General features: G+C 56.2%; 1 protein-coding gene across 1 annotated transcript; it reads left to right on the plus strand.

Annotated features, from left to right (window-relative positions):
• The first annotated feature begins 2187 nt into the window (after positions 1-2187).
• On the plus strand, positions 2188-24251 carry ADA2 (adenosine deaminase 2). Its single transcript, XM_024129300.3, has 10 exons — positions 2188-2508; positions 4118-4343; positions 5698-5908; positions 10914-10988; positions 16810-16937; positions 18264-18354; positions 19627-19735; positions 22004-22161; positions 22663-22865; positions 23068-24251. The coding sequence occupies exons 1-10, from the start codon at positions 2196-2198 to the stop codon at positions 23165-23167; spliced, it is 1614 nt and encodes a 537-aa protein (XP_023985068.2). The 5' UTR covers positions 2188-2195; the 3' UTR covers positions 23168-24251.
• The last annotated feature ends 543 nt before the right edge of the window (positions 24252-24794 follow it).

Raw genomic sequence — 24794 nt, forward strand, 5'->3', positions numbered from 1 at the left:
TTTAGAAATTTATTTATTTTTTATTTTATTTATTTTGGGCTGTGTTGTGTCTCTGTTGCTGCGCGCGGGCTTTCTCTAGTCGCGGCGAGCGGGGGCCGCTCTTTGTTGTGTTGCGCGGGCTTCTCATTGCGGTGTCTTCTCTTGCTGTGGAGCACAGGCTCTAGGCGCGTGGGCTTCAATAGGTGTGGCGCGTGGGCTTCCGTAGTCGTGGCTCGCGGGCTCTAGAGCGCGGGCTCGGTCGTTGTGGCGCACGGGTTTAGTCGCTCCGCGGCACGTGGGATCCTCCCGGACCAGGGCTCGAACCCGTGTCCCCTGCATCGGCAGGCGGACCCTTAACTCCTGTGCCACCAGGGAAGCCCCTGCGCGCCTTCTTCTAAAAGGGAGGGAGGGCAGGAAGTGGGAGTGCGGACAGGATGACCCCTTCTCCCGCGTGGCCGGCTGCCCCTGGCCTGCACTGGACACACTTGGGTCTGGCCGGCAGGGAGGGGCCCCGGGGGCTGGGCGCACAGGTGCTCTGGGGCCCTTGGAGAGGACAGAGTGGGAGGCTTGGGCGTGGTGGCCCTTGTTAAATGTCATAGGGAGAGGGGACAAGGGGCGGGGCCCTTGGTGGAGGAGGTTAGGGGGGCTAGATGGCTCCGTGATGGGCATGGGGCACACGTCACTGTCCTTCTGCCTGGAGGTTTCAGCTTTGGCAAACACCGTCATCCGAGGAGAGATTTTAGGACCTGATGAAGCGGCAGGCATTCCCCGAAAGCCCAGCTCTCGGAGTCGGGGTCCAGCCCTGCCACACTGCCATCCCAGTGGATGACCATCTGGTTCCTTCTGAAAATCTCCCCCTGCGGTCCGGTATAATCATTGAATAAACACCTAGAATAATTGAGAGCCATCCCTGGAAAGGACCTTGGACAATGTGTCCATGCAGATGACCAGACTTTCCATTTTTGTTGTATTGCTGTACCTCTATTTACTTAACATTTTTCTTTAAATTAACTGCTTTAAGTTTTTTAGTCCACCTGAACAGGGATGACACATGTATCACACTTTGAGAACCACTGATGTCATCCAATTCACCCTTTTTTGCAGGTGAGGAAACAGACCCACAGTCATGAAGTGATTTGCCCAAAGTCTCACCAAGACGTGCCAATTTGGGGCTGGGCCTGGGGTCTCCCCCTTTACAGTTTTGATTCTTTCTGGTAGAAAGTATCATACTCTCCTGTGTGCGGAAACGATTCCTAAACGTGGTTCTATCAGTCAGCCCGGGTCAGGGTCCGCCCGCAGACCCAACCGGGGCAGCTCCTTCCTTCTGGAAGGAATCCCTGCTTGCTGGAGACCTGGCTCAGCTGCTCTCTGGAAGCTCCTGGAATCTTTGATGCTAATATTCTGGAATGTCTGGAACACATGGCTGCTGAGTGACTGCTGGGTGCTTGGCACGTCTTGCCAATGCCCGGGGGGAGGGGCAGGTCTTCAGTTCTGGGACAATTTCTTAGAGTATGTATTTCCTTTTTTTCTCCCATCTATTTTTTCTTTTTCCTCCTGAAATGTCTGTTATTTGGGTGTTGGATTTCCTGAACCAATATTCTTCTCTCCTATTTTTGTCCTACTTTCTAAAAGCTTCTCTTCAGTTCCATCTTTTAATGTTGCTAGTCAATGTTTTAAATTTCAGCATTCATGTTTTTAATTTCTGAAAGCTCGTTTTGTTTATTTTTCATACCGCCCTGTTCCTGTTTTAGGGACACATATCTTTCCTCATCTCTGTAAAGATATTAACTATGGTTCCTCTGGACTTTCTTTCGTTTCCTGTGCTAGTTCCTTCTCTGTGTTATTTTTTAAGTTCCGTGGTTATGTTGGAGGCTTTCTTCCTAAGCCTCGTGATCCTCTGCTCTCCGGTTGTATTTGAAAGTGAAACACTAAAAATCCGATCTCAGTGTCTTCCTGTGCATGTGAGCAGGGCTCGCGGAGGACAAGCCCTGGTCTGGGAGGCCTCGTGGTGAACTTTTCTGTGGGGAGACCCCCCTTGTCTGTACCCAGAGGTCTCTTCTCTGGGATCTCAGAGGAGGAGAAGCGTCGTGTACGTGCCGCCTCCTGGTCATCTGAGTATAGGATGGGAGGAGGGCTGTCCAGGTTCAACACTAAAATCTTCAGCTTCCCCCCTTCCCAAGTCTCCAGCAGAGCGATTTCCTCTTCCAGGCATCCCGATGTCCGTGTCAGGGCGGCCAGCCCTGCCCGCCCTGCTGCTGGCTGTGGCCCTGTCTTCTTTCTGCTCCGCCACATCTGGAGATGAAGCACGAAACCGGCTGTTGATGAGAGAGAAGATGATGCGGCTCGGGGGGCAGCTGGTGCTGAAGCCGGAGGAGGAGCTGGCCAACCAGAGGCTCGGGGCCCTCAAGGAGGCTGAGATGCAGGAGGCCCTGAGGACGGGGAGCATCCCACCCAGCATGCACTTCTTCCAAGCCAAGAGCCTCATTGAGAAAAGTGCGGTGTTCAACATCCTGAAGAAGATGCCAAAAGGTAGGGGTCTAGAGGGGATGGTTCTGGGGTCCTGGGGACATAGGAGGTACTAAATTGGAGCCGGCGGTTCTTGTTCTGAGTGGAGCCCAGACTCCACTGGGACCCTGAGCCCTAGTCCTTGCTGGTGGACTGGGGGCGGGGGCTCCACGTGGCTGCCGTCCACCCTGAAACCAAAACCCTGGCTCCGAGGGGCCTCGGCCTGAGACAGACGGCAGGGAGGGGGCTTGGACGTCACCGGGCATCCCTGGCGGGGCTGGAAGTCGTCCCCTGTAAGAACCCTATGCCTCCCTGCATCCGTCCTTCTAGCCTTTCCAGGGGCTAAGTTACCGAAGAGGATGCGTCCTGGATAAACACATTTCTAGTACTTCATTGCTACTGTCCACTGGAAAACAAATGCACAACATGAGAGCTGGGAGTTCAGTTTTATCTGGGGCCAAATGAAGACTAGAGCCCGGGAGGCAGCATTTCAGAGAGCTCTGAGAAACTGCTCCAGAGAGGTGGGAGGAAGGTCAGTATAGATGTGATTTTGGTGAAGGGGGAGTACATGTAATGAAGCACATATCTTTTGCAGAAGGTTCTGCTAGTCTCGTGAAGGTTACAGCTCATCACGAGGAGCAGACGTCACCATGAAGGAGTTTAGTGCTTTTCTAGACACGAGGAGATGCAAGAATAGGGCTCATAAAATCAGCTCCTGAAAATATCTACCTGAAGGCCTGCTCTGCCAGTTTTTCCCGGAGCGCAGAGGGCCTCCTTCCTGCTCTCCGCCCTGAGCTCCTTTCAGGGCGCCTTGAAGTTCAGCAGCTGCAGCGGCTCATGACTCAATCCTTGTAGAGGTAGGTGGCGAGTGCCACTTCGCAGGGGACGCTGCTGTATAAACGCATCGCTGTGGACAGTAGAACAGTCATGGTCCTGAACACATAACTTTCTATACTTTTTTTGGGGTATTATTGAGATTAAAGAATGTAAAACCTGTGAGGTTGGGAAAGCAGCCTCCCTGCTTAGAGAGGGGACGCTCCAGAGCCCGCACGGCGGGACACCTGCCGAGGGGCCGGTGTCCGGGCCAGGCGCCCAGACGCAGCAGGAGGGCAGGGGGGGTGAACCCCGAGCCTCGAGTCGGCGTGAGGTCTGAAGGAGGCCAGAAGCTGCGGGGCTCGCGGGAAGCAGGAGGCGGGCAGGCCGCGGGTGGGGTGGCGCGGAACAGGACGGGGGACTCGGGGACCCTGGGCGAGCGGGCTGGCGGGGGCGGGCGGGGCGGCCTTCTCACGCCCCTCGCGCCGCGCTGGGCCCGGAGGACTCACCTGGAGGTCGGGCTCCCCGTGGGAGCTGGAAGCCAAGAGACGCAGCCCAGCCTTCTGATTGCAAACCCACCTGCGGCCTCTCGGATGAGACCACGCAGGGCTCCTGCCGGTGAGGGACGGGGTCAGGGAGCCAGGAGGCCGGGCCGCCCCAGGACGAGGCCGCCGCAGAGGGAAAGGGCCCCGTGTCCCAGGAACGTGGCCCCACCGAAAGCCGCGGCCCTCTCGTCCGCCTGGGCTGGGCTCTCGGCCTCGAGCCCCGGGGTCCGGCCCCCGCTGCCCTCGCCTCGCCCCAGCCGCCCCTCTCCCTGCAGGGGCTGCCTTACACGTCCACGACTTCAGCATCGTCAGCGTGGACTGGCTGGTGAGAAACGCCACCTACAGGCCCCACTGCTATTTCTGCCTCACCCCGAGGGGGACCCCGCAGTTCAGATTTGCTCGCTCGACGCCCCCCACCCTGAACACAACAGAATGTCCCGAGTGGGTTTTGCTGGAGAAGTTTCGAAAGGGGCTGCCGAATATCACCGAGTTTGACCACAGGTGGGTGGTGGATCGGGAAGAACCCGTCTCGCACCTGCGCAGGTGGGGTTGGCGTGTGCGGTGTCCCCGTAGGACAGACCCTCCTAGAAACACCTGGCGTTAAAAAGTTCAGGAGGCTTTTTCTCTTAACTTTATGGGATCCTTTGCTTCACCAAGGCATTCAACACCTTTGCCGTCCGCAGCAAGTTCCCGGTACGTTTAAAACCCGATTTGAGGGGCTTCCCTGGTGGCGCAGTGGTTGCGCGTCCGCCTGCCGATGCGGGGGACGCGGGTTCGCGCCCCGGTCCGGGAGGATCCCACGTGTCGCGGAGCGGCTGGGCCCGTGAGCCGTGGCCGCTGGGCCTGCGCGTCCGGAGCCTGTGCTCCGCAACGGGAGAGGCCGCAGCGGAGGGAGGCCCGCATACCGCAAAAAAAAAAAAAACCCGATTTGACCAGCGACACTGCTGCTGCCCGAACGGGATTTGTCCGGACCCTCAGTAAGGCCGGAGCCGAGAGGGCGCCGGAGGGATGAAACAGCCTGAGAACGTGATGGCCAGCTTCCTAACAGACTTGTATACAATATTATCATAACTATTCTAATCATAGCACCATCTACACAGGGGGGGGGGAAGAAAAAAAAAAAAGGAAAGAAAATGCAGTTCAGTGTGCATTTTAAGGAGGTTGCCCAAGGCCACACAGCTGGTAAACGGCTAATCGGGGAAGTAACCTGCGTCCTGTACTGCCAAGTTCACAATTATTTCCATCGGACCCCGGGCTTGAGTTTGCTGGGGCTGCCACGACGGAGTACCACAGACCGGGGGTGGGGGGGCTTAAAGAATACAAATGTATTTTCTCACAGTTCTGGAAGCTGGAAGTCCAAGATCAAGGTGTGGGCGGGTTTCTCCAAGGCCTCTCTCCTGGGCTGCCAGACGGCCGCCTTCTCACTGTGCATGGACCCCTGGGGTCTCGGACACCAGCCCTGCCGGGTCAGGGCTCCACCCTTACGACCTCATTTAACCTTAACTACCTCCCGAAAGTCCTCATCTCCAAACACGGTCACATAGGGAATTAGGGTTTCAGCATATGAATTTGGGGGACACAATTCAGTGCATAGCACCCTCCAAGGAGAGCTTGGTCTGAGATGTCCGTTCAGTGGGGTCAGCCTGGCTAAGAGGCCAAGGGGGACAGCAGAGCCTGGCTGGTGGGAGCATCCTGCCAGGTGTCTCCCGGGGAGCACGTGGAGGTCCCGGGGGGGGGGGGGGGGGGGGGGGGGCCTCCGTCCGGGAGCCTGGGCAGGAGTCCTACGGGCGGGAGTCCTACAGGCGGGAGGCGACAGCCTGCAGCAAGCCTCTGCGCACCCTTTGTATCCTGACAGCCTGCTGAGGAATTTCACTCTGATGACCGAGAACCCCCAGGCGACTTATGCAAACCAGGACGTGGTCTGGGCCAAGTTCGAGACCATCTTCGTGGCGATCGGGGGCCTCGTGAGCTACGCCCCGGTATTCCGAGACTACATCTCCCAGGGCCTGGAGGAGTTCTACCAGGACAACGTGCTCTACCTGGAGCTCAGAACCATGCTGTACCCGGTGAGTCCGTCTCTGCTCTCCTCTGCTCAGGCTGGACTCTCTGCTCTTACCCTGTGGGGCTTCCCGGGCTCCCACCCTAGGGCTGCACAGGACCGAGGGCCGGCTTCACCCCCGAGGGGCCTGGTGCCTTTCCGGGGGCCATGTGAGCAAGAAGCCCTGGGCCGGCCCTGCAAAACGGGACACGTGCGCCTCACTGCCCGTCACCTCCCTTCCCTCGTGACCCCCGCGGCCCGGCTCGCCCCGACGCACGGGGCCTGCTGATGCATGGCGTCTGCCCTGGACTCTGGGCAGTGCCTCTGGCTCAGACCGTCCTTGACCGTCGCCTTTCCCATCCAAAGGCGCTACAGTGAGTCCCACAAGACGATGCCCCTGGTGCAAGGCCCGCTGAGCCTTTCATCCGGTAAATGGGTCTAGTTGCAGGTAGAGCGGGGTCTGGTGAGTTCCTGGGGGCCCTCTCTGTGGAGCACGGGGCCTTCTATGGGCAACACAGGCATTTGGTTTGACTTTGAGGAAGAAAGGTCAAAGAGAAAGAAAAGGAAAAGATTGAGAAGAGTCCAAAAGTATCCCAAAGTGTCAAAATATTAACAGATCGCTCACTAGGACCTTTGCCTGTTGGCCAGAAGCAAAGGGTGATGGGGTCTCAGGTACCTGAGATGGGCCGACCTCAGCTTTGCAGCCCTGAGCTGGGGGAGGCGGCGGGGTGGCTGGGGCTCCCAGCTGGGGAGGCGTCCCACAAGGAGCCGGGGCGGGTCGAGTGCTGCCGAGAGAGGACCCTTCGGGTAGGTATGGAGGAGGACTTGGCTGAGGACTTTTGGGGGGCGGTGGAGCCTCTCCCAGTGCCTTTAGGGGGCTCACCAGAGCGCGTGCGTTGCGCTGTAGGGGAGCACGCTCGCCCCCGAAAGTGTCACTCTGGCATGTGGGTTATTCCGAGCTGCAACAGCCAAGGCCCCAGAGACACAGGAAGAGCCTTTGACCTTCCCCCTAAGTGCATAAAAGCACCTAAAGGCCTGTTCTCGGCAGAGAGCCACACCAGAGGCTCTGCAGAGAATAGGGCCGGGTGCGGTCGGGGGACTCCTCAGGGCCTGGACACCAGAGTCCACCCTGCCCCGTTGTCCCTGCTGGCCCAGCAAACGTGTGTTTACCAAACACTTGCTCTTTATCACCCTGTGAATTGCCTTTCCTCCCCTTTGAAGTCCCAAACCCCTACCCCCAACATCCTCTTTTGTCTTGAGCTGAAGATGGTATTTAAGGTGAGGGCTTCAGCCATTTGGGTGAGTGGCTCAGTCTTCCTGGGTCTCTCCCACGTAGAGCTGTGATTAAACGTCTGCTGGATTTTCTCCCGTTAATCTGTCTCATGTCAGTTTAATTCTCAGACCAGCCAGAACCTCGAAGGGTAGATGGAAATATCTCCCCCTACACCCCGACCGTTGGCCAGTTGGCCTAGGCAGCTGGATTCAGCTTTACTGGCTGGACACCCCTGGCCCCAGGCCCCTGCATCTCAGAGATCCTGGCAGAAGGTGAGAATCCTTATCCTGTCAGTCTCCTGGATCTCTGCCTGCAGGGGCTTTTGGAAACAGGAGTGGTAAGCGTCCTTTTTCTCTTTTCTAAAATCAGATTAGCAGGAGAAAATATTTGTGGAGCTAGTTCTTAGGCCTTAGGGGCTCTGGGTCAGTGAATCTGGAAGAGAGCTCTGGGCTTGTGAATCCTTTTCCTCCCAGAGATGGTTGCTGTTTTTCTGCGTTTCTGTCTTTTGTGTCATAAGGAGGAAAACCATTGGTCTGATTGGTTTTACCTTTTTCTTGTTCTACGTCTTGAGAGTTTGGCCTCAGCACCAGTGAGAAAACTTGCGCTGGTCCTGCCGTCTGGAAGGCGCAGGCACCAGGGCATTTGGTGGCCAGTCGGATAGACTGGGATTCCTAGCTGTCACCTCTGGTCGGAAGCACAGGCCACACACCTGGGCTTGCAGCCAGCGTCCTTGTCCGGCTGTGCCGGCTGCCGGGGGGTTTGTCAGAAGGGGTCTCCGCCCACAAGGGGCCTCTGTCATCTCAACCTTCACGGCCTCCTTTGCTTCCTTCGACCATCCTTGGGAGCGAACTTTCTGGAGCTTGTGAGGCTGTGTCCTTTGCCCTCTCCTGCGACACCTCTTTTGTTCATGGTTAAGCCACGGAAAGCCTTATGGTGTGAGTTGGTATTACGCTCCTACTGTCGATGGCCAGAGGATGGATACTTTGAACTGGAAAAACTTCTAAATTGGTAAATTTTTTAGAGACCTCTCCTTGTAAACACCTGTTTTATTGGTACCAATGTTAAGACCAAAAGGTTACCTTAACTCAAACGAACAAAATGGTTTGGGAAGCTGTATGGAATTCAGTATCCTAGCTTCGCCTCATGGGTCTTACAGATGCTAATAAAAACGGTCCATTAATTAACAAGGGAGTGAGAAGAAGGGTGAAGTGGGGGCTCTTTCCAACAAGGTAGACATCTGTAAAGGGTTATTAAGGGGAGAGTCACAGGACTGGTCCCAGCAGTGTGGGAATCTATAGATGGTTATTAAGAAATTGGATGAATACAGTGGACTCTGATAGGATTAAAACAAAGATTTTGATAACAGCACTACCCAAGGCTGGGTGGGCCAAAGGGACCCCCGCCAGCCCCCACCCCAACATGAAAAGGCCCCAAACAAGTCCTCTCTCTTTCCCCCAGTTTGGAGAAATTTAAAGGCCAGGACGCAAAGGTGACACCTAATAAGCTGACCGCCAATCCCAAGGGCAACAGTCAGGCTGATTAACCAAGTTAAAGATTGACAGGAGGGCCTGGGTCCCTGGGCCGGACTCCCCACTGGGGGCCCAAGGCCTCTGACAAAGGAGGGTGGAGGGAACGTCCCCTGACCCCTCGATGCGGGAGCCCCAGGAGCTGTGGCACCAAAACCGCTCGTGGAGCTGAGTTGGGGTGTGAGGGTAGACAAGGTTTATAAAGCTTGGAATGTTTGAGGAGTGTTTGATGGGAACGGATGTGATGTCCAGCTGAGAGCGCTTCCCCGACGGTATCCAAACTGGTCTGTCCATTCATCCAAATTATTGAGCGTGCCAAGGCCTTGCCACGCTCAATAATTTGGACTGACTTCAAGGGTGGCACTATTTTGGTTTTGTTACCATATTCCATGGTCTTTACTGGCTCAGAAATTTTACTGTTTGTACACCCAGAAGTAAAAGGGCTCCAGAGGACTGACACACATTGACCAAAGTCATAAGAGACAGATGTATACACAAGAAAGTCAGAATGCAGTTTTCAGAGAAAATGATCAATCAGACCAGTCACGTATGCTTCCCCATCGGTAAATTCTCTCTTGAAGACAAATTTTTTTTAAATTGAAATATAATTGATTTACAATGCTGTGCCAGTCTCTGCTGTACAGCAAAGTGACTCTGTTTTACACACATTCCTTTATTTTATTTTTTTTGAGTATAACTGCTTTGCAATGTTGTGTTAGTTTCTGCCACAGAGTGAAGTGCACCAGCCATACACATACACGCATCCCCTCCCTCTTGGACCGCCCCCACATCCCACCCAACTAGGCCATCACAGAGCACCAAGCTGAGCTCCCTGTGCTAAGCAAGTTCCCTTTAGCTATCTATTTTACACATGGTAGTGTATTTATGTACATTCTTTTTTTCTTTTTTTAGTGGTATGCGGGCCTCCCTCTGTCGTGGCCTCTCCCGTTGCGGAGCACAGGCTCCGGACGCGCAGGCTCAGCGGCCACAGCTCACGGGCCCAGCCGCTCCGCGGCACGTGGGATCCTCCCAGACCGGGGCGCGAACCCGTGTCCCCTGCATCGGCAGGCGGACGCGCAACCACTGCGCCACCAGGGAAGCCCCTCTTTTTTTAATATTCTTTTCCATTATGGTTTATCCCAGGAGACTGGATCTAGTTCCCTGTGCTATACAGTAGGACCTTGTTGTCTATCCATTCTAAATGTAATAGTTTGCATCTCCCAGCCCAACACCAAACTCCCCGTCCATCCCTCCCCCACCCCACCATGGCAACCACAGGTTTGCTCTCTACGTCTGTGAGTCTGTTTCTGTTTTGTAGGTAGGTTCATTTGTACCATATTTTAGATTCCACGTATAAGTGATATCATATGGTATTTGTCTTTCTCTTTCTGACTTACTTCACTTAGTATGATCATCTCGAGTTGCATCCATGTTGCTGCAAATGGCATGATTTCATTCTTCTTATGACTCATATTCCACTGTATATATGTACCACATCTTTATCCATTCATCTGTTGATGGACATTTAGGTTATCTCCATGTTTTGGCTATTGTGAATAGTGCTGCTATGACCATAGGGGTGCATGTATGTTTTTGAATTATAGTTTTGTCCGTGTATATGCCCAGGAGTGGGATTGCTGGATCATATGGTAGCTCTATTTTTAGTTTTCTGAGGAACCTCCATACTGTTCTCCATAGTGGCTGCACCAACATACATTCCCACCAACAGTGGAGGAGGGTCCCCTTTTCTCCACGCCCTCTCCAGCATTTGTTATTTGTAGACTTTTTTTTTCTTTTTTTTTTTTTGTGGTATGCGGGCCTCCCTCTGCCGTGGCCTCTCCCGTTGCGGAGCACAGGCTCCGGACGCGCAGGCCCAGAGGCCATGGCCCACGGGCCCAGCCGCTCCGCGGCACGTGGGATCCTCCCGGACCGGGGCGCGAACCCGGTTCCCCTGCATCGGCAGGCGGACGCGCAACCACCGCTCCACCAGGGAAGCCCCTGTTTTTATTTCTATTGCCTTGGGTTGAAGGCAAATCTTAACTTCTCCTGAAGCCAAACTCTCTGATATGTTTGCATTCGGAGTCTAAGTTTTAAATCCTGGGTGGGATCCCTAGACTGACTCTATCGCCCTAGTTTGACTTGAAGGGTCGAGGGACCCTGTCGTGGAGGCTGCTCCAGCCCTGAGAACCTGTCCTTCCCATCCTGAGTCAGGGCCCCCTTTCCCTCACTTCCAGGTCTCTACTCTCCTGGGTATCCTGGATGACCCCCTTTTCCTGGGATATGTCCACACGTCCTTGAGGTCGGCCCAGGTGAGGGTGTGCACCTCCACCAGGATCTGGTGATTGTTTGGCCGGTTTAACGCTGAGCACAGACCTGCATACCTATTTCTGATTCTTGGGAAGTGGCCGTGGGCCTGACCTTGGCCCCCAGGAGAGACTTCTTTGTCAGCCTTGTGAGCAGAGTCAGTAAGTCCTGGCTACAAACGATCCTTTCAAAAGAAAAGAGAGGGTCCAGTCCCCCTTTTACTAAGAGAAGAATTTCGGAAAGAGATGAGCTGGCCCTGGACTAGCCCGTGTAGGGTGGAGGACAGTGCATCTCCCAGAGCCATTAGTCAGTCCCCTGTTTGGCCTGAAATCTCTTCCTTTGCCCAGCTGGGGCCCCGCCCCCCAAGCCCATCCTCCTCTGGAGTCTGGGTTAAGCCCTGCCTCCACCCCACCCCCCGCTTCTGGGGACTGGCTTCCTCTCGCTGAATCCCTGTTTATTCCCAGCACCCGGGTGTATGTCAGCCCTGGTTTCCCAGCTAGGGAAATGACTGTGAGTCATTTCAGACCCGGCAGAGTCCTCCAGAGGCTCCAGGGGTGATAATCACGCTTAGGGGTGGTAGGTGCACATGGGACTAATTTGGAGGTGCTCTTTGGACCCTGACCTCCCAGGGTCCCAAATCTTGGGTCTTGGGTTGGGCTAGGAAGCTTCCGAGTTAACTAGCCAAACACCCCTGTCCCCCGCGCCCCGTGGCTCCTATGCAGATGATCTGACCCAGGCCACACGTCAAGACCTTTTCAAAGCACTTTATCGGCATCGTCTCCTTTGAGCCTCACAGCCTGCACTTTGCAGATGTGGAAACTGAGGCTCGGAAGGGTCAAAGAGCCTGACCCAGGCCATGTGGGCAGTAAGCAGGGACGGGACAGGGGCCGGGGTGCTGGGCTTGGAGAAACCCTGTGGGGCCACACGCATCTCAAAAGGAGCTCCCCGATGGGCTTCCGGCCTGGGGGTGCCGCTTCCTGTGGGCACATCCTGGCAGCTCTCGCAGGGTGGGGAGTGGGAGGGAGGCCTCGCCTTGGGGAGGGGCCTTGGGCTCCTTAGGGGGAAGGGGAGAGGGTCTGAGCCCCCGGGGAGGTATTTGGGGAAGCTGCAGGGAATTGGACCTTGCTTCCTCCCTCCCCTCCCCCCTCCCCCCGCGCCCCTTGGGGACACTGGGCTCTGGGGTCTGCCCTGGGGACCTGCCCAGCTAGCCTCTCTCCCCGCCTCCTCCGGCACCCAGCCAGGATTCCTTGAAGGTGGGGGGCGGCTGGGGTTCGGGCTGGGGTGGAGGCTGAGGGGGATGGGATTTGCTGTTTGCTCTGGTCTGACCCTGGAACAAAGGGCCCTTGCAGTCCAGAGTCTTTGCCTAACGCCCCCTTAGCCAGAGTAGGGGAGCCATCAACACATTAACAACTAAAAACGTCTGCCCCGGAATTCTTTTCGGAGCCCCCTGCCTCCCCCTCCTCGCCTGTGGGGCTAATTCAGGGCCTGGGATGATGTTGATGGACTATGCTACTGTCCAGCCTCCTACTGTGTCACTTAATGCTCCATCACAAAGGCCACTCACCCGTAGCAACAGTTGCTAGGCGGGTCTGATCTCCTGGGCCCCATCCCCGCCCCCTCGCCGGAATCGGAGACTCCGACTGGGTCGGGCCAGCCTTCCGAGAGGAGCTCCCGGGGGATTATGCACAGGCGCTAGCCCAGCTGGCATCTACCCGCGGGCGGTCTGGGGGGGGACACGTCGGGGGCCGAGGGAGCTCAGGATGGTCGTCCGCGGACGGCTTCTTGGAGGCTGTCACTTGTCTAACCAGCGGTCCTAGCGCTCCCCCTATACCCACTCCCAGGGTTTTGTCCTGGATTCTCAGCAGAATCCTTCATTAGAAACTCCACCTGGCTTTTTGCTCTGGTGACCCGTGTTTCACGTCACTGGTGTTGCTCTGCAGAATCCTGATGGCCGCGCTTTCCTGCTGCGTTCCGCTGTGATTGTGCTCTTAACAAGGCTGTGAAATCGACAAAAACGGTAGATCTTCAGCCTAGAGGTACATTATTACATGAGAATCACCTGGGCGAGTTTAAGAAACCAGGTCCAACCCCCGGAGAATCTGACTGAATTAATCCGGGGTGGGATCCAGGCATTTTCTCCTCACTGGGTGGTTGGAGACTTTGAGACAGCGCCCCTCCACCGCGATGCCGCCGACCCCCAGCCCCCCACTCCAGCCAGGGAGCCTCAAAATCCTCATCTGTAAAATAAGACCTACCTAACAGTGCAGTTTTGAGGATTAAGTGAGACTGATGGAAAGCTCTTGGCATATGCCTGGCACGTAGTAGAAGCTCAGTTAATGCTTTTTAAGTGAATCAGGCTCTAGAAGTGAAAGCTGGTTGCATTCGGAACTAGAGCTTCTGAGTCCTCGTTTCTGGTCTGACACAAACTAATTGTGTGACCTTAAGCAACACTGCCCCCAAATTTCCTTTCTGTGCCTTCAGCTTCAAATTCTTTAATTCCATAATATCATAGACAACGGCAATTTGTAATCTTATACTAGTTTATGAAAGTAGTATGTAGTTTGAATAACTTCCCCACAAATTTACACTGCCTCAAGTAAACTGTAAGATTTGAGATAATCTAAATTGAGTCCAATGTGTTTTTAATCCAAGGGGGCTTATTATAGGGACATAGCTGCTTTTGTACCACTGAGCCTTAGATGAATGACAGACCCCTTCTCGTACTTACAGGTTGTTACATTCTTAGATGGTAACTCATCTTCCTAGGACAACTGCAGATTTGAGTTGTTTTTCTGCATCTGGTGATAGGTTGCTAATAACAACACTGTATTACTAGTTATCATTTCTTTTTTTTTTTTTTGCGGTACGAGGGCCTCTCACTTCCGGACGCGCAGGCGCAGCGGCCATGGCTCACGGGCCCAGCCGCCTTGCGGGCCTCTCACTGCTGTGGCCCCTCCTGTCGCGGAGCGCAGGCTCCGGACGCGCAGGCGCAGCGGCCGTGGCTCACGGGCCCAGCCGCTCCGCGGCACGTGGGATCCTCCCGGACCGGGGCACGAACCCGCGTCCCCTGCATCGGCAGGCGGACCCTCAACCACTGCGCCACCAGGGAAGCCCTATTACCAGGTATTGAGTATAGTTCCCTGTGCTGTACAGTAAGCCTCGTCTTAGTATTTTTAAAGCTGCAAGTAGGGATTTCCCTGGTGGTCCGGTCGCGCTTCCACTACAGGGGGTGCATTTTCGATCCTGGGTCGGGGAACTAAAAAAAAAGAAAAGAAAAGAAAAGAAAAAGGTGCAAGTAGACAGCACTCTTCTTAGGTTAAAGCTTGTTTCTGGAGCTCCTCCTCTGGTCCTAGGAGAGGAGGTGGGAAGGTCAAGCGACATGGAGCCCGCTCTCAGGGATCTCTGACCCAGTCGGGGTGTCTGGACAGGTGACTTGTAATGACAGAGCAGTCAAGGCACGGGGCAGAATTCTGTCCTTCCCTCCTGCAAGTCGGGTGGGTCATGCCAAGGTGACGTCCGCTACTAATTTTGGGTTGAGTTAATAACAATGGTTCTCAAACTTTTACTCACAAAATCTTTGAGGATCCTAAAGGGCTTTTGTTTATGTGGATTATATCTCCTATATCCTGTATGATATAACCAGTATTAGAAACTAAAACTGAGAAATTTTCAAAGCACAAGCCTACACAATTACACCATCTATTTTGTGTCAGAGCAATAGTGCCATATATGATGCAGCTTCTGGAAAATTCTGTACACTCTGAGAGGATTAGAGTGAAAAAGAAAACATCTCAACATTTTTATGAAGACAGTTTTGAATTTGTAGACTTTGCAAAAGTCTAGGGGACCCTCAGCAGCTCCCTGACTATCCTTTGAGAACTGCTGAAGTACAGCATCAAAGGTTTGAAGATTCTAACAGAATGCCTTGATCAGTAACAGGAAAAGCATTCTTTTAAAAAATCCTTTGGGGACTTCCCTGGTGGCGCAGTGGTTGAGCGTCCGCCTGCCGATGCAGAGGACACGGGTTCGTGCCCCGGTCTGGGAAGATCCCGCATGCCGTGGAGCGGCTGGGCCCGTGAGCCATGGCCGCTGAGCCTGCGCGTCCGGACCCTCACTAAGCCCCTGCACCACAACTACTGAGCCTGCCCTCCAGAGCTCGCGAACCACAGCTACCGAGCCTGCATGCCACAACTACTGAAGCCCATGCACCTAGAGACCGTGCTCCGCAACAAGAGAAGCCACCGCAATGAGAAGCCCGCACACCGCAACGAAGAGTAGCCCCCGCTCACCACGACTAGAGAAAGCTCGTGCACAGCAATGAAGACCCAGCGCAGCCAAAAAAAGTCCTTTGTAAGTAGGAAAGGAAGAAAGTAAGTTTCCTTTACCTTCTTACGATCTGTTCTTGGGATGTGCAAATTAAACTGACAAAAGCAGGGCTTCCCTAGTGGCACAGTAGTTAAGAATCCGCCTGCCAATGCAGGGGACACGGGTTCGAGCCCTGGTCCGGGAAGATCACACATACCACAGAGCAACTAAGCCCGTGCACCACAACTACTGAGCCTGCGCTCTAGAGCCCGCGAGCCACAACTACTGGGCCCGTGTGCCACAGCTACTGAAGCCCGCGTGCCTAGAGCCCGTGCTCCGCAACAAGAGAAGCCACCACAGGCAGAAGCCTGCGCACCACAACGAAGAGTAGCCCCTGCTCGCTGCAACTAAAGAAAGCCGGCACGCGCAACGAAGACCCAACACAGCCGAAAATAAACAAATAAATTTATTTTAAAAATAAAAAATAAAGTGACAAAAGCCACATTAACAGGACAAAAGGCATAGAAATTTTATTTGATGTTAACGTTTAATTTTTACGTGCATGTAGACCTTCATAGAACAGAAGTGAAGACCCAAAGAAGTGGATAGACCAGGTTCTTATATACTACAGTGTTTTAACAAATGGTGAGAAACTGTGGAAAAGTAACAAGACAAAGGAAAAGAGGTTTGGGCTTCCAGGTGCAGTAAATTGTGGGGAGGTAAGTGTATGGGGGAACTAATAGAAGACAGGGGTTATTTTAGTCAGGTTTGTCTGTTCTGATCCAGCTTGGAGCCCAGTTTCTGTCTCCAGTGATAAGGGCTGTTGTTCTGGAATGGGAGCTGGAAGGGGGCGCCTTCACAGACAGAAACAGATGTCCTGCTCTGAGGCAGAAAGGAGGGCACAGAGCTCTGTCTGCTTCTGTGCTTCTTAATTGCCTTCAGCTCAAAATAATCCTTATGTAAAAGTGGGATACTGGGGGCAGCACACTCTGATACCCTTCAGGGCCCCCAGAGATGGACAAGCAAAAAGCCTGCTCTTCCCCACTGTGTTTTTCCTTGTGTCTCACCTACTGTGTGCCCCTGCCTCTTCCACTCTGCCCCTGACCACTTCACTCTTGGTGTCCCTAGTGGCTTGGCCACCTCAGGGGTCCCCCGCCTCGGGGTGGGAGAGTGGGGAGATGAAGTGGGTCCTTGGAACACCCTTTCTGGCTTGTGTCCTGTCCTCAGCTGGCCTGTTCCTCATTCGCTGTACAAACGCTTACTGAGCACCGACCACGTGCCACGCACTGTTCCAGGTGCCAGGACCCAGCCCTGAGCAAGAGGCAGACATCCCAGCCTCGTGGCACCAAAGAGCATGATCCCCTTCGGGGCTGGGACCTCTGATCGGCCTCAGAGGCCGTCAAAGGCACTGAACAGGGAAATCACAGAGTCCAACCTGGTTTTGGAGATTGTTGGCAGTTGGGACTGGAGATCTGCTCTCCTCACCTCTGACATCTGGTCGGGACCATGCTTCTCTCGCAGGTGTATGAACTGAACGGGTCGGTCTACAGCCCAGAGTGGTCGGTGAGGTTGTACGAAGAAGTGGCTCGTAATTTTGCAAAAGAGCATCCTGGGTTTCTTGGAATCAAACTCATTTATTCGGATCACAGGTGAGAGCGAGCATGGCTGAGGCTGAAGGAGCTAGGAGGAGATGGGGTGGGGAGGGGGGAGGAGAAAGGGGTGGGGAGGGGCCTGGGAGGCTGGGGCCAGAGACCCCGGGGGACTCCACGTGCCGTAGCGGGAGTGCAGAATCCACTCTGAAATCACGACCAGGCTGGAATGAAGAGCCGTGGCAACTTTCCAGATCATTCCAGGCTGTGACCCACACTGGCCTGAGTCATCAGTTACGGGTTTAGTGTTTTTGTCGGAATGTTTTTTGCTTCAATCTGCGGCCGGGTTCTCTGCCTCACGGCAGCCACGTCTGTGTGGAGACCTCTGGGAGCTGCAAAGAAAGACTCACCCTTGCCCCAAGCAAGAGAAGGAAGCCTACAGCGGAATTCTCCGGCTTTTACCAAGGGTCTCCCTTTTGTCAAAAAGCAGCCAGTCTGGACAGTCGGTGCCGTGTCCAGCTGGAGGGTTTGGGGAGGGCAGACCCTGCCTGCTCAGCCCCCCGCCAGGGGAGGTGGAAGGGCAGTCAGACCTCCCTGAAGCCCCCTCCCCTCCTGGTGAGACTTGGGGCCGCCGGAGCTGGTGGGCCAGGGTGGAGCTGGCAGTGGTGGACGGTGGAGGCTCCCGGGGGCCGGTGGCAGGAGCGCGTCTGCACGGCGTCCCCTGGGCGCTTGGGACGGAGGCAGCTGCTCCTGGTGCAGAGGAGGGACGGGCAGGTGTGGGGCTCACAGAGCCAGGGATGGAACAGGTGCGCCGATGCCTCGGCCCCATCACGGACTTGCGCCTTTTCTCTTTGTGCTTCCGTGGTGACACTCCCGCCTTTTCCCTGCCCTGGGCTGGAAGGGAGAGACACGCGGGGGAGAAGAGGCACTTTGGTCGTGTGGTTTCTGCAGGGCCCAGGCCCAGCTGCCCTGGCAGGGACTGGGTGGCCTGTGGTGTTCGCAGGTGCCCAGGGAGCAGTGGGCTGGCACACCCAGGGCCGTGCTCTCCGGGATGCGGGGCAAGTTTGGGGCATGGCCGCTTTGCTTCAGCCAAATGCAGACAAATAAAACTGCGTTATTTGTTTTGACCCTGTGGGTCCCCGTCCCCACTGGCTTTCCAGAGCCTACGCTCTCTGCGGACCCCGCCGGAGTCCTTGAAAGGATGGATTTGGGCAGAATTTCTCCGTGATGTGGCACTTGGGGGGCACAACAGCCTGGATGGGGCGGGGTCGTGTGGGAAGGGCGGCTGGGTGCCCTGGCTGAGGCCAGACTGGCCATGAGGGGCGCTCACTACACCCACTGGCCTCGAGGAGCCCGCGCCCTTGCTTCTCTCCATCTCTCCCACAGGTCCAAAGATGCGTCCGCCGTCACGAAATCCATCCAGACAGCCATGGAACTTCGAGCCAAGTTCCCCGGGATGGTGGCGGGGTTTGACCTGGTAATGGGCCCAGCCCAAAGCCCTCCGGGAAGAGCTGGGCGGCTGGCACCACGGAGACCCTCCCTCGGGGCCTGGGGTGGCGGGAAGGGAGAGCAGAAAAGTTCAGAAAAAGGCTAGAAAGGGAAGCTCCAGAACAAGGAAGGGCCAGGATGAGGGGCTGCCCCCCCACTCCCCGGCCTCTGCCCTGCTCTGGCCTCAATGCCCATGACACATCGCTCTTCAAGCTGCAGCCCAGGGCTGGGGTGTCTGGAAGGAGACGTGGGGCTGGGCCTGAGCGCACCGTCCAGGATCCAAAAGCGGCCCCGCCCCCTTCACCCCAGCTGTTTCCAAAGCCCCCTCACCCCCCTGCCCCAAACAACAGCCAGGCCACACTTCCAGGTGACCACTCCGTAATCTCAATAAGAAGCTAAATTAATCTAACTGGCTAAATGCACCCCTGACCCCCTCTTCCAGAATGCGCACGTTTTACTCGAGACTGTGCTAAAGCCCTTACTTTCAGACCCACCAGGGCCCCGGGAGCGGATCTCAAGGAATTGTTTTCTTTGCACCAGGGTGTCCTCCTGGGGTCCTTGGGGGCTGCTCAAGGGATCCGGCCTCCCCATCTCCTTTTTCCCTCTGTGCGCGGCGCCTCCCGACAGGTCCCTACAGGACTCAGGTGCACCAGTCCTCGAGGGAAGTCGGGCCGGTGTCGTTCAAAGGGTCGGCTCCCGAGCCCCACGTTTCCTGGGGTCTGCGCTCCGTCCTGCTGCGCTGAACACCCAGCTTGTGTTATCACGAGAGTGTCGGCGCCCCTGCCCGCTTTCTCTCCCAAGGCTTTCTCACTCCCGCCGGGGGCTTCCTTTGAAGAGCTGGACTTTGGTGCAATTGCTGTCGGGTTAATTACAGCTGAGGGACCCTGCTGGGAGCTGCCGGGCCCGGGGACCCCAGGGGGCAAAGGCCAGAGTCCTCCCGACCCTGGACTAGGGCTCCTGCTCTCCCGCCCTCTCTGTCTCTGTCTCTGCGTCTCTCTGAGTCTCTCTCTCCCCCAACAAGGAGCTCGGGCTGGAGCGCAGGGCTGGGAAGGCCGCGTGCAGGACACCACGCAAAGGCTGGGCGGGTTGAGGTACAGGCTCTGAATAAGGGGGGAGTTGTCTCGGGGCAATGGCGCTCTCCTTTTCTTTCCCAGTCCTGCTACCGGTCCATCTCAAAAGGCTGTGTGCCTGAGGCCTCAGCAGCGCTGGCAGGTACGGGGCTGCAGGGCACACCAGCGAGGTCCCGCGCTCTGTCCCGCAGGTGGGGCGAGAGGACACGGGCCACTCCCTGTATGAGTACAAGGAGGTGTTGATGATACCAGCCTCGCGGGGCTTTGAGCTGCCTTACTTCTTCCACGCCGGAGAGACAGGTGAGCCTACGACCCCGTCGGGGACAGAGGCGCTGACGGGCAGGGCTCCTGGCCATCGCCGAGGGCGTGGACGGGACACCGGGAAGTGGACTGACAGCCCCCAGGCAGCTCGCGGCACCTGTCCCTTTCACGTACACTCTCACATCTGTCCTGACAGCAACCCGGAGAAGGAGGGCCAGTGATGCTGGGGCAGCTGCCCTTCGCATACATTATTCATAGCTCTCACCCCGTCCTGCCAGGAGGGCGCTTTGCCCCCATTTACAGGTGAGGAGCCCAAGGCTCCAGCCAAACACGGTAACTGGTCCACAGGAAGGAGCGGGGAACCTTTCTGACGATCTCCTTTGCATGAGGCCTGAACTGTGCTTTCGAGGGCGTCTCACCCGCAGAGTGGCACACCGGGAGGTGGCGGGAGAGAGACCACCAGACCGGGTCCACATGTGGGAGGCACTGTCCACAGCCACGAGGCTGAAGGGGGGACCCCACCCCACTCAGGCAGCCCGGCTGCCCTTGTTTCTGAAATGCCACCTGCGCAGCCATGGCTTTGCTCCTCGAAGCTCAGGCCACGGGCTCACTGGTCATCGCTCAGCCTCCAGCCATTCCAGACCTTAAAGAAAATGTGTCAACCCTCAGCGGAAGCAGCACCAGGTCACAGCTGCGACATCACATCCCAGGGAAGATCTGGGGGGCTTAGACCTGCTGCATCCCGACTGGCACCCCTCAGAACACCTTAGGCTCCTGCTGCCCGAGAAGACCTAGGGGACAAGGGCAGAGCCGTGGGAGCTGGGGTTTCATAGCCAGGCTTAAACCTTGGTGTCTCACATCATGTCTCAGAGGAAGCCTCCTGTGCACTAATCTCTTATTTATTTGTTTGTTTAGGCTGCTCCGGGTCTTAGTTGCGGCATGCGAGCTCTTAGTTGCGGCATGCGGACTCTTAGTTGCGGCATGCGGACTCTTAGTCTTGCCATGCGGCATGCGGGATCTAGCTCCCTGACCAGGGATCGTGGAGTCTTAACCACTGGACCACTAGGGAAGTCCTGCCAGGGAAGCCCCACATTAATCTCTTTTTCCTGACATTATTTTCAAGTCCATTTAGATCCAAGCTGTTCTAGGAGATTGAAAGAACTGTTTGTGGGGATGGGGAAGTGGAGATGGGTCGGGGGTGTGTGTAGGGGGGGCATTAGCCTTGAAGACCGCGTGGTTTGGTTGGGAAAATCATACTCACCTCTGTGAGATCATCTCAATTCCAAGACGCATGGTCCTAGGAGAGGATTTTGCCAGGACTTGGGTATTTAATACCTTTATTTAAAAAGAAGAAAATCTTTGAAAAGAAGTATTAGTTAGGAAACTAGTGAAAATCCACCTGAAGCCCATGCCCTCACCAGCAATGGGAATACTTGGGTTTCATTCCCAAGAGAAAAGTGGAGTTTTCACATTTCACATGTGAATCAGTCAGGGCGCTTTTGGCATCCAGGCATGGGGCCCTCACACCTGGGTCTCACAATTAGGTCTTCTGTGATCTCCCGCAATAAGCAACCTCTGCTTTCTTTCTGGGTCCGGGATTTCACCCCGCTTGGTCACAGATAGTGAAGTCACATCCAGGCGCGACCAAAGAGGAACTGTTTCCTCCAGGGCACCTCCTTGTACCGGGGGTGGCGGGGGGGAAGCTGCAGGAGTCCTCACCCACACCCTCCCTCCCCAGGCTGGCAGAGTCAGAACTGCCCTTCTCACCTCCGGCGAGGCCCTGCCAGCGGGAAGTTGCCTCGGGGTGGCTGGTTCCTGCTGGCTGTTGCCATCCTGCCGCGGGTTGTCCCAAGAGTTCTGTTAAAGATAGAAATTAAAGGACGTACAAATCATTATAGTGACCGAGTCTGCAGCACATTGTTGTAGAGATCCTACACGTAAAATTCCCAGAAAACGGCTCTGGAAACAAACATAAAATGGAAAGAAAGAATATGGACGGTGGGTCAGGTAGACCGAGGCTTGAAACCCAGTTTTCCTGCTTCCTACCTGAGGACCTTCCTTGAGTTTATAAAACCTGTGTGGGTTTCAACTTCCTCAGCTGTTACATACATGCATACATACGTATGTACCTATAGGCAGGCCGTACCTCTCTTCAGCGTTGTCACAAGGAAAATGTGTGCTCGTGTGCGCTTTTGTGTTAATGTTCATTTCTCTTCCTTTTCCTGCTTGGGGAGTCTGGGCCCTTCACCTGCAGATGGTCTGTGGGTCCCATCCATCCTACTGAAGACCCACCCCCTTTATTTCTAGACTGGCAGGGTACTTCCGCAGACAGAAACGTTCTGGATGCCCTGATACTGAACTCGACCAGGATTGGCCATGGGTTTGCTTTGAGCAAACACCCGGCCGTCTGGGCTGAGGCTCGGAAGAAGGACATCCCCATCGAAGTCTGTCCCATCTCCAACCAGGTACGCAGGCTCCCTGGGGCCAGTGGAGGGCGCCCTCCTCCCCCGGCCACGACCAACCTTTCTCCTGCGTAATCTCTCCGTTAACTCCCTTGGTTTCTCCGTCCCTCCGCTCTCTCACTCCGTTCGTTAAGTTACGTAGGAATGGACTTTGCCTAAGCCATGCATAGTAGTGAGGGCCCCCAGTGGGGCGGGACTGTGGGTGAAGCTGTGGACAAAGCTAAAGGGGCCCGGGACGGCCACGCAGGGGGTACCGTGGGGTCCTACTGCCGCGCAGCTGCTTGGGCCCTTGTGCTTAGGACAGCTGCTGCGAGCAGGACCAAGAAAGACCAGATGTTTGTGGAGAAAACGAGGAATCGCGGGAGGCCCGGCTCTTCCTGCGTCGGGACCGCCCAGAGCCCCGACGCTCGGACAGGGGCGGGAGGGCAAGGCGCGATGATACTCACGTCCTCACCTTCCTCGTGACGCCTCTTCATGGGCGCACGGTTGTCTGTGTCTGGGCAGGTGCTGAAGCTGGTGTCTGACCTAAGAAACCACCCCGCAGCGGTGCTGATGGCCGCCGGCTACCCCATGGTCATCAGCTCTGATGACCCCGCTACTTTTGGAGCCAAAGGCTTGTCCTATGACTTCTACGAGGCCTTCATGGGCATCGGGGGGATGACGGCTGACCTGAGAACACTCAAACAGCTGGCCATGAACTCCATCAGGTGCGTGTACGTGCCCTCCCCTCCGCTCTCCGCCCGTGTTGACCGCTCCGAGGCGTGGGCGGAGGCCCGAAGGTTTCCGTGCGCTTCTCTGCCTCGTCTCTTACCCTGTGACTGCTCTCGGGCTGGGGACGCGGTGCCCTGCCAGCATCCGAGGTCCCCTCCCGCCCCTCCCCAGGCTGACCCGGGCGCCCCTCCCCCGCAGGTACAGCGCCCTGTCGGAGCCCGAGAAGCAGTTTGCCATGGCAACCTGGGCGGAGAGGTGGCAGAAGTTTGTGGCCCAGCTGGCAAGGGGCCCCAAGTGAGGAGACGGCCGTCGGTCACCGCTGCCTCTGCTTCCCTCCGTCCCGGCCTCACCTTCTCTCAGCCGGTCCGGAACCCAGGGGAGTCACCTCCGTCTCTTTACCAGAACCGACCTGCGAAGGCCACCCTCAGCCTCCACCTTGCCCAACCTCTCAGAGCTCTCATCAGTGGACCCCACGCACCCCGTGGAAGGTCCTCCCTCGGCCTCGGTGACACAGCCCCTCCGGGTTCCTGCTTCCCTCCGGCCGCAGCTCCCGGGGGGGCCCCGTCCCCGAGCTCCTCTCGGCCTGATCTCGGGTGGGCGTCCCTCAGCTCAGCCCTGCGCTTTTGTCTGGGCTGCTTTCCTCGCCTTTCGTCTCTTCCCTCCACACTCTTCTCCTGGGTGGTCTCGTCTACTCCTTCCTGCTTGTTGGTGACTCCCAAACCTCTGGATGGCTCCCAATCGATACACTCGATGGCCCACGGGAGCCGCGGACACCGGCGCCGAGCAGCACGTCCCTCCCAGGCGCCTCGGTGACTGGCATCTCCGTCCACGGTGCAGAGGTCGCCAGAGGTCGCCAGAGGTCACCAGAGGTCGTCAGAGGTCACCAGAGGTCACCAGGGGAGTCCTTGATGCTCCTGTTCACCCAGTCTCCCCCCCACCGCTGCGGCCTGACCTCCGGCTGCTGTACGCGCGCTGGCCCGACTCACAACGGTCCCTAGCTGCTCTCTCCCTTCTCTTTGCCCTTTCCAGCTCATTCTCCCGCAGCAATGACTATTTAAAGTTAAATTAGGGGCTTCCCGGGTGGCGCAGTGGTTAAGGATCCGCCTGCCAATGCAGGGGACACGGGTTCGAGCCCTGGTCCGGGGAGATCCCACATGCCGCGGAGCAACTAAGCAGGTGCGCCACAACTACTGAGCCTGCGCTTTAGGCCCTATGAGTCACAACTACAGAGCCCGTGAGCCACAACTACTGAAGCCCGTGCGCCTAGAGCCCGTGCTCCACAGCAAGAGAAGCCACCGCAATGAGAAGCCCGTGCACCACCACGAAGAGTAGCCCCCGCTCGCCGCAACTAGAGAAAGCCTGTGTGCAGCAAGGAAGACCCAACGCAGCCAAAAATAAATAAATAAATAAACAAATTTATTTACTTATTTATTTATTTTTTGTTTGTTTGTTTGTTTTTGCAGTACGCGGGCCTCTCACTGCCGTGGCCCCTCCCGTTGCGGAGCGCAGGCTCCAGACGCGCAGGCTCAGCGGCCATGGCTCACGGGCCCAGCTGCTCCGCGGCACGTGGGATCTTCCCGGACCGGGGCACGAACCCGCGTCCCCTGCATCGGCAGGCGGACTCCCAACCACTGCGCCACCAGGGAAGCCCACAAATCTATTTTTTAAAAAACAAGTTAAATTAAACCAGGGTCCTCCACTGTGACAAGTCTGTGCACTTAGGAAACTCCTGTCCCCACCGGGCACGTAGCATCCTGTGACCCGGGGTCCCTCCCACTCCGCCCCGCCCCGCACGGGACTCCAGCCTCGGTGTCCCGAGCTCTGCCCGTCCCAGGGCCCCCCTGGATCTCTCTGCCGGACATACTCCTTCTCCCGCTTGTGTCTCACTCTTGTCACCCTCGGGCTTCATTGCTTCAGAAAGGCTT

Source organism: Physeter macrocephalus, chromosome 6 (genome assembly GCF_002837175.3).
Source record: "Physeter macrocephalus isolate SW-GA chromosome 6, ASM283717v5, whole genome shotgun sequence".
Taxonomy (NCBI): Eukaryota; Metazoa; Chordata; class Mammalia; order Artiodactyla; family Physeteridae; genus Physeter; species Physeter macrocephalus.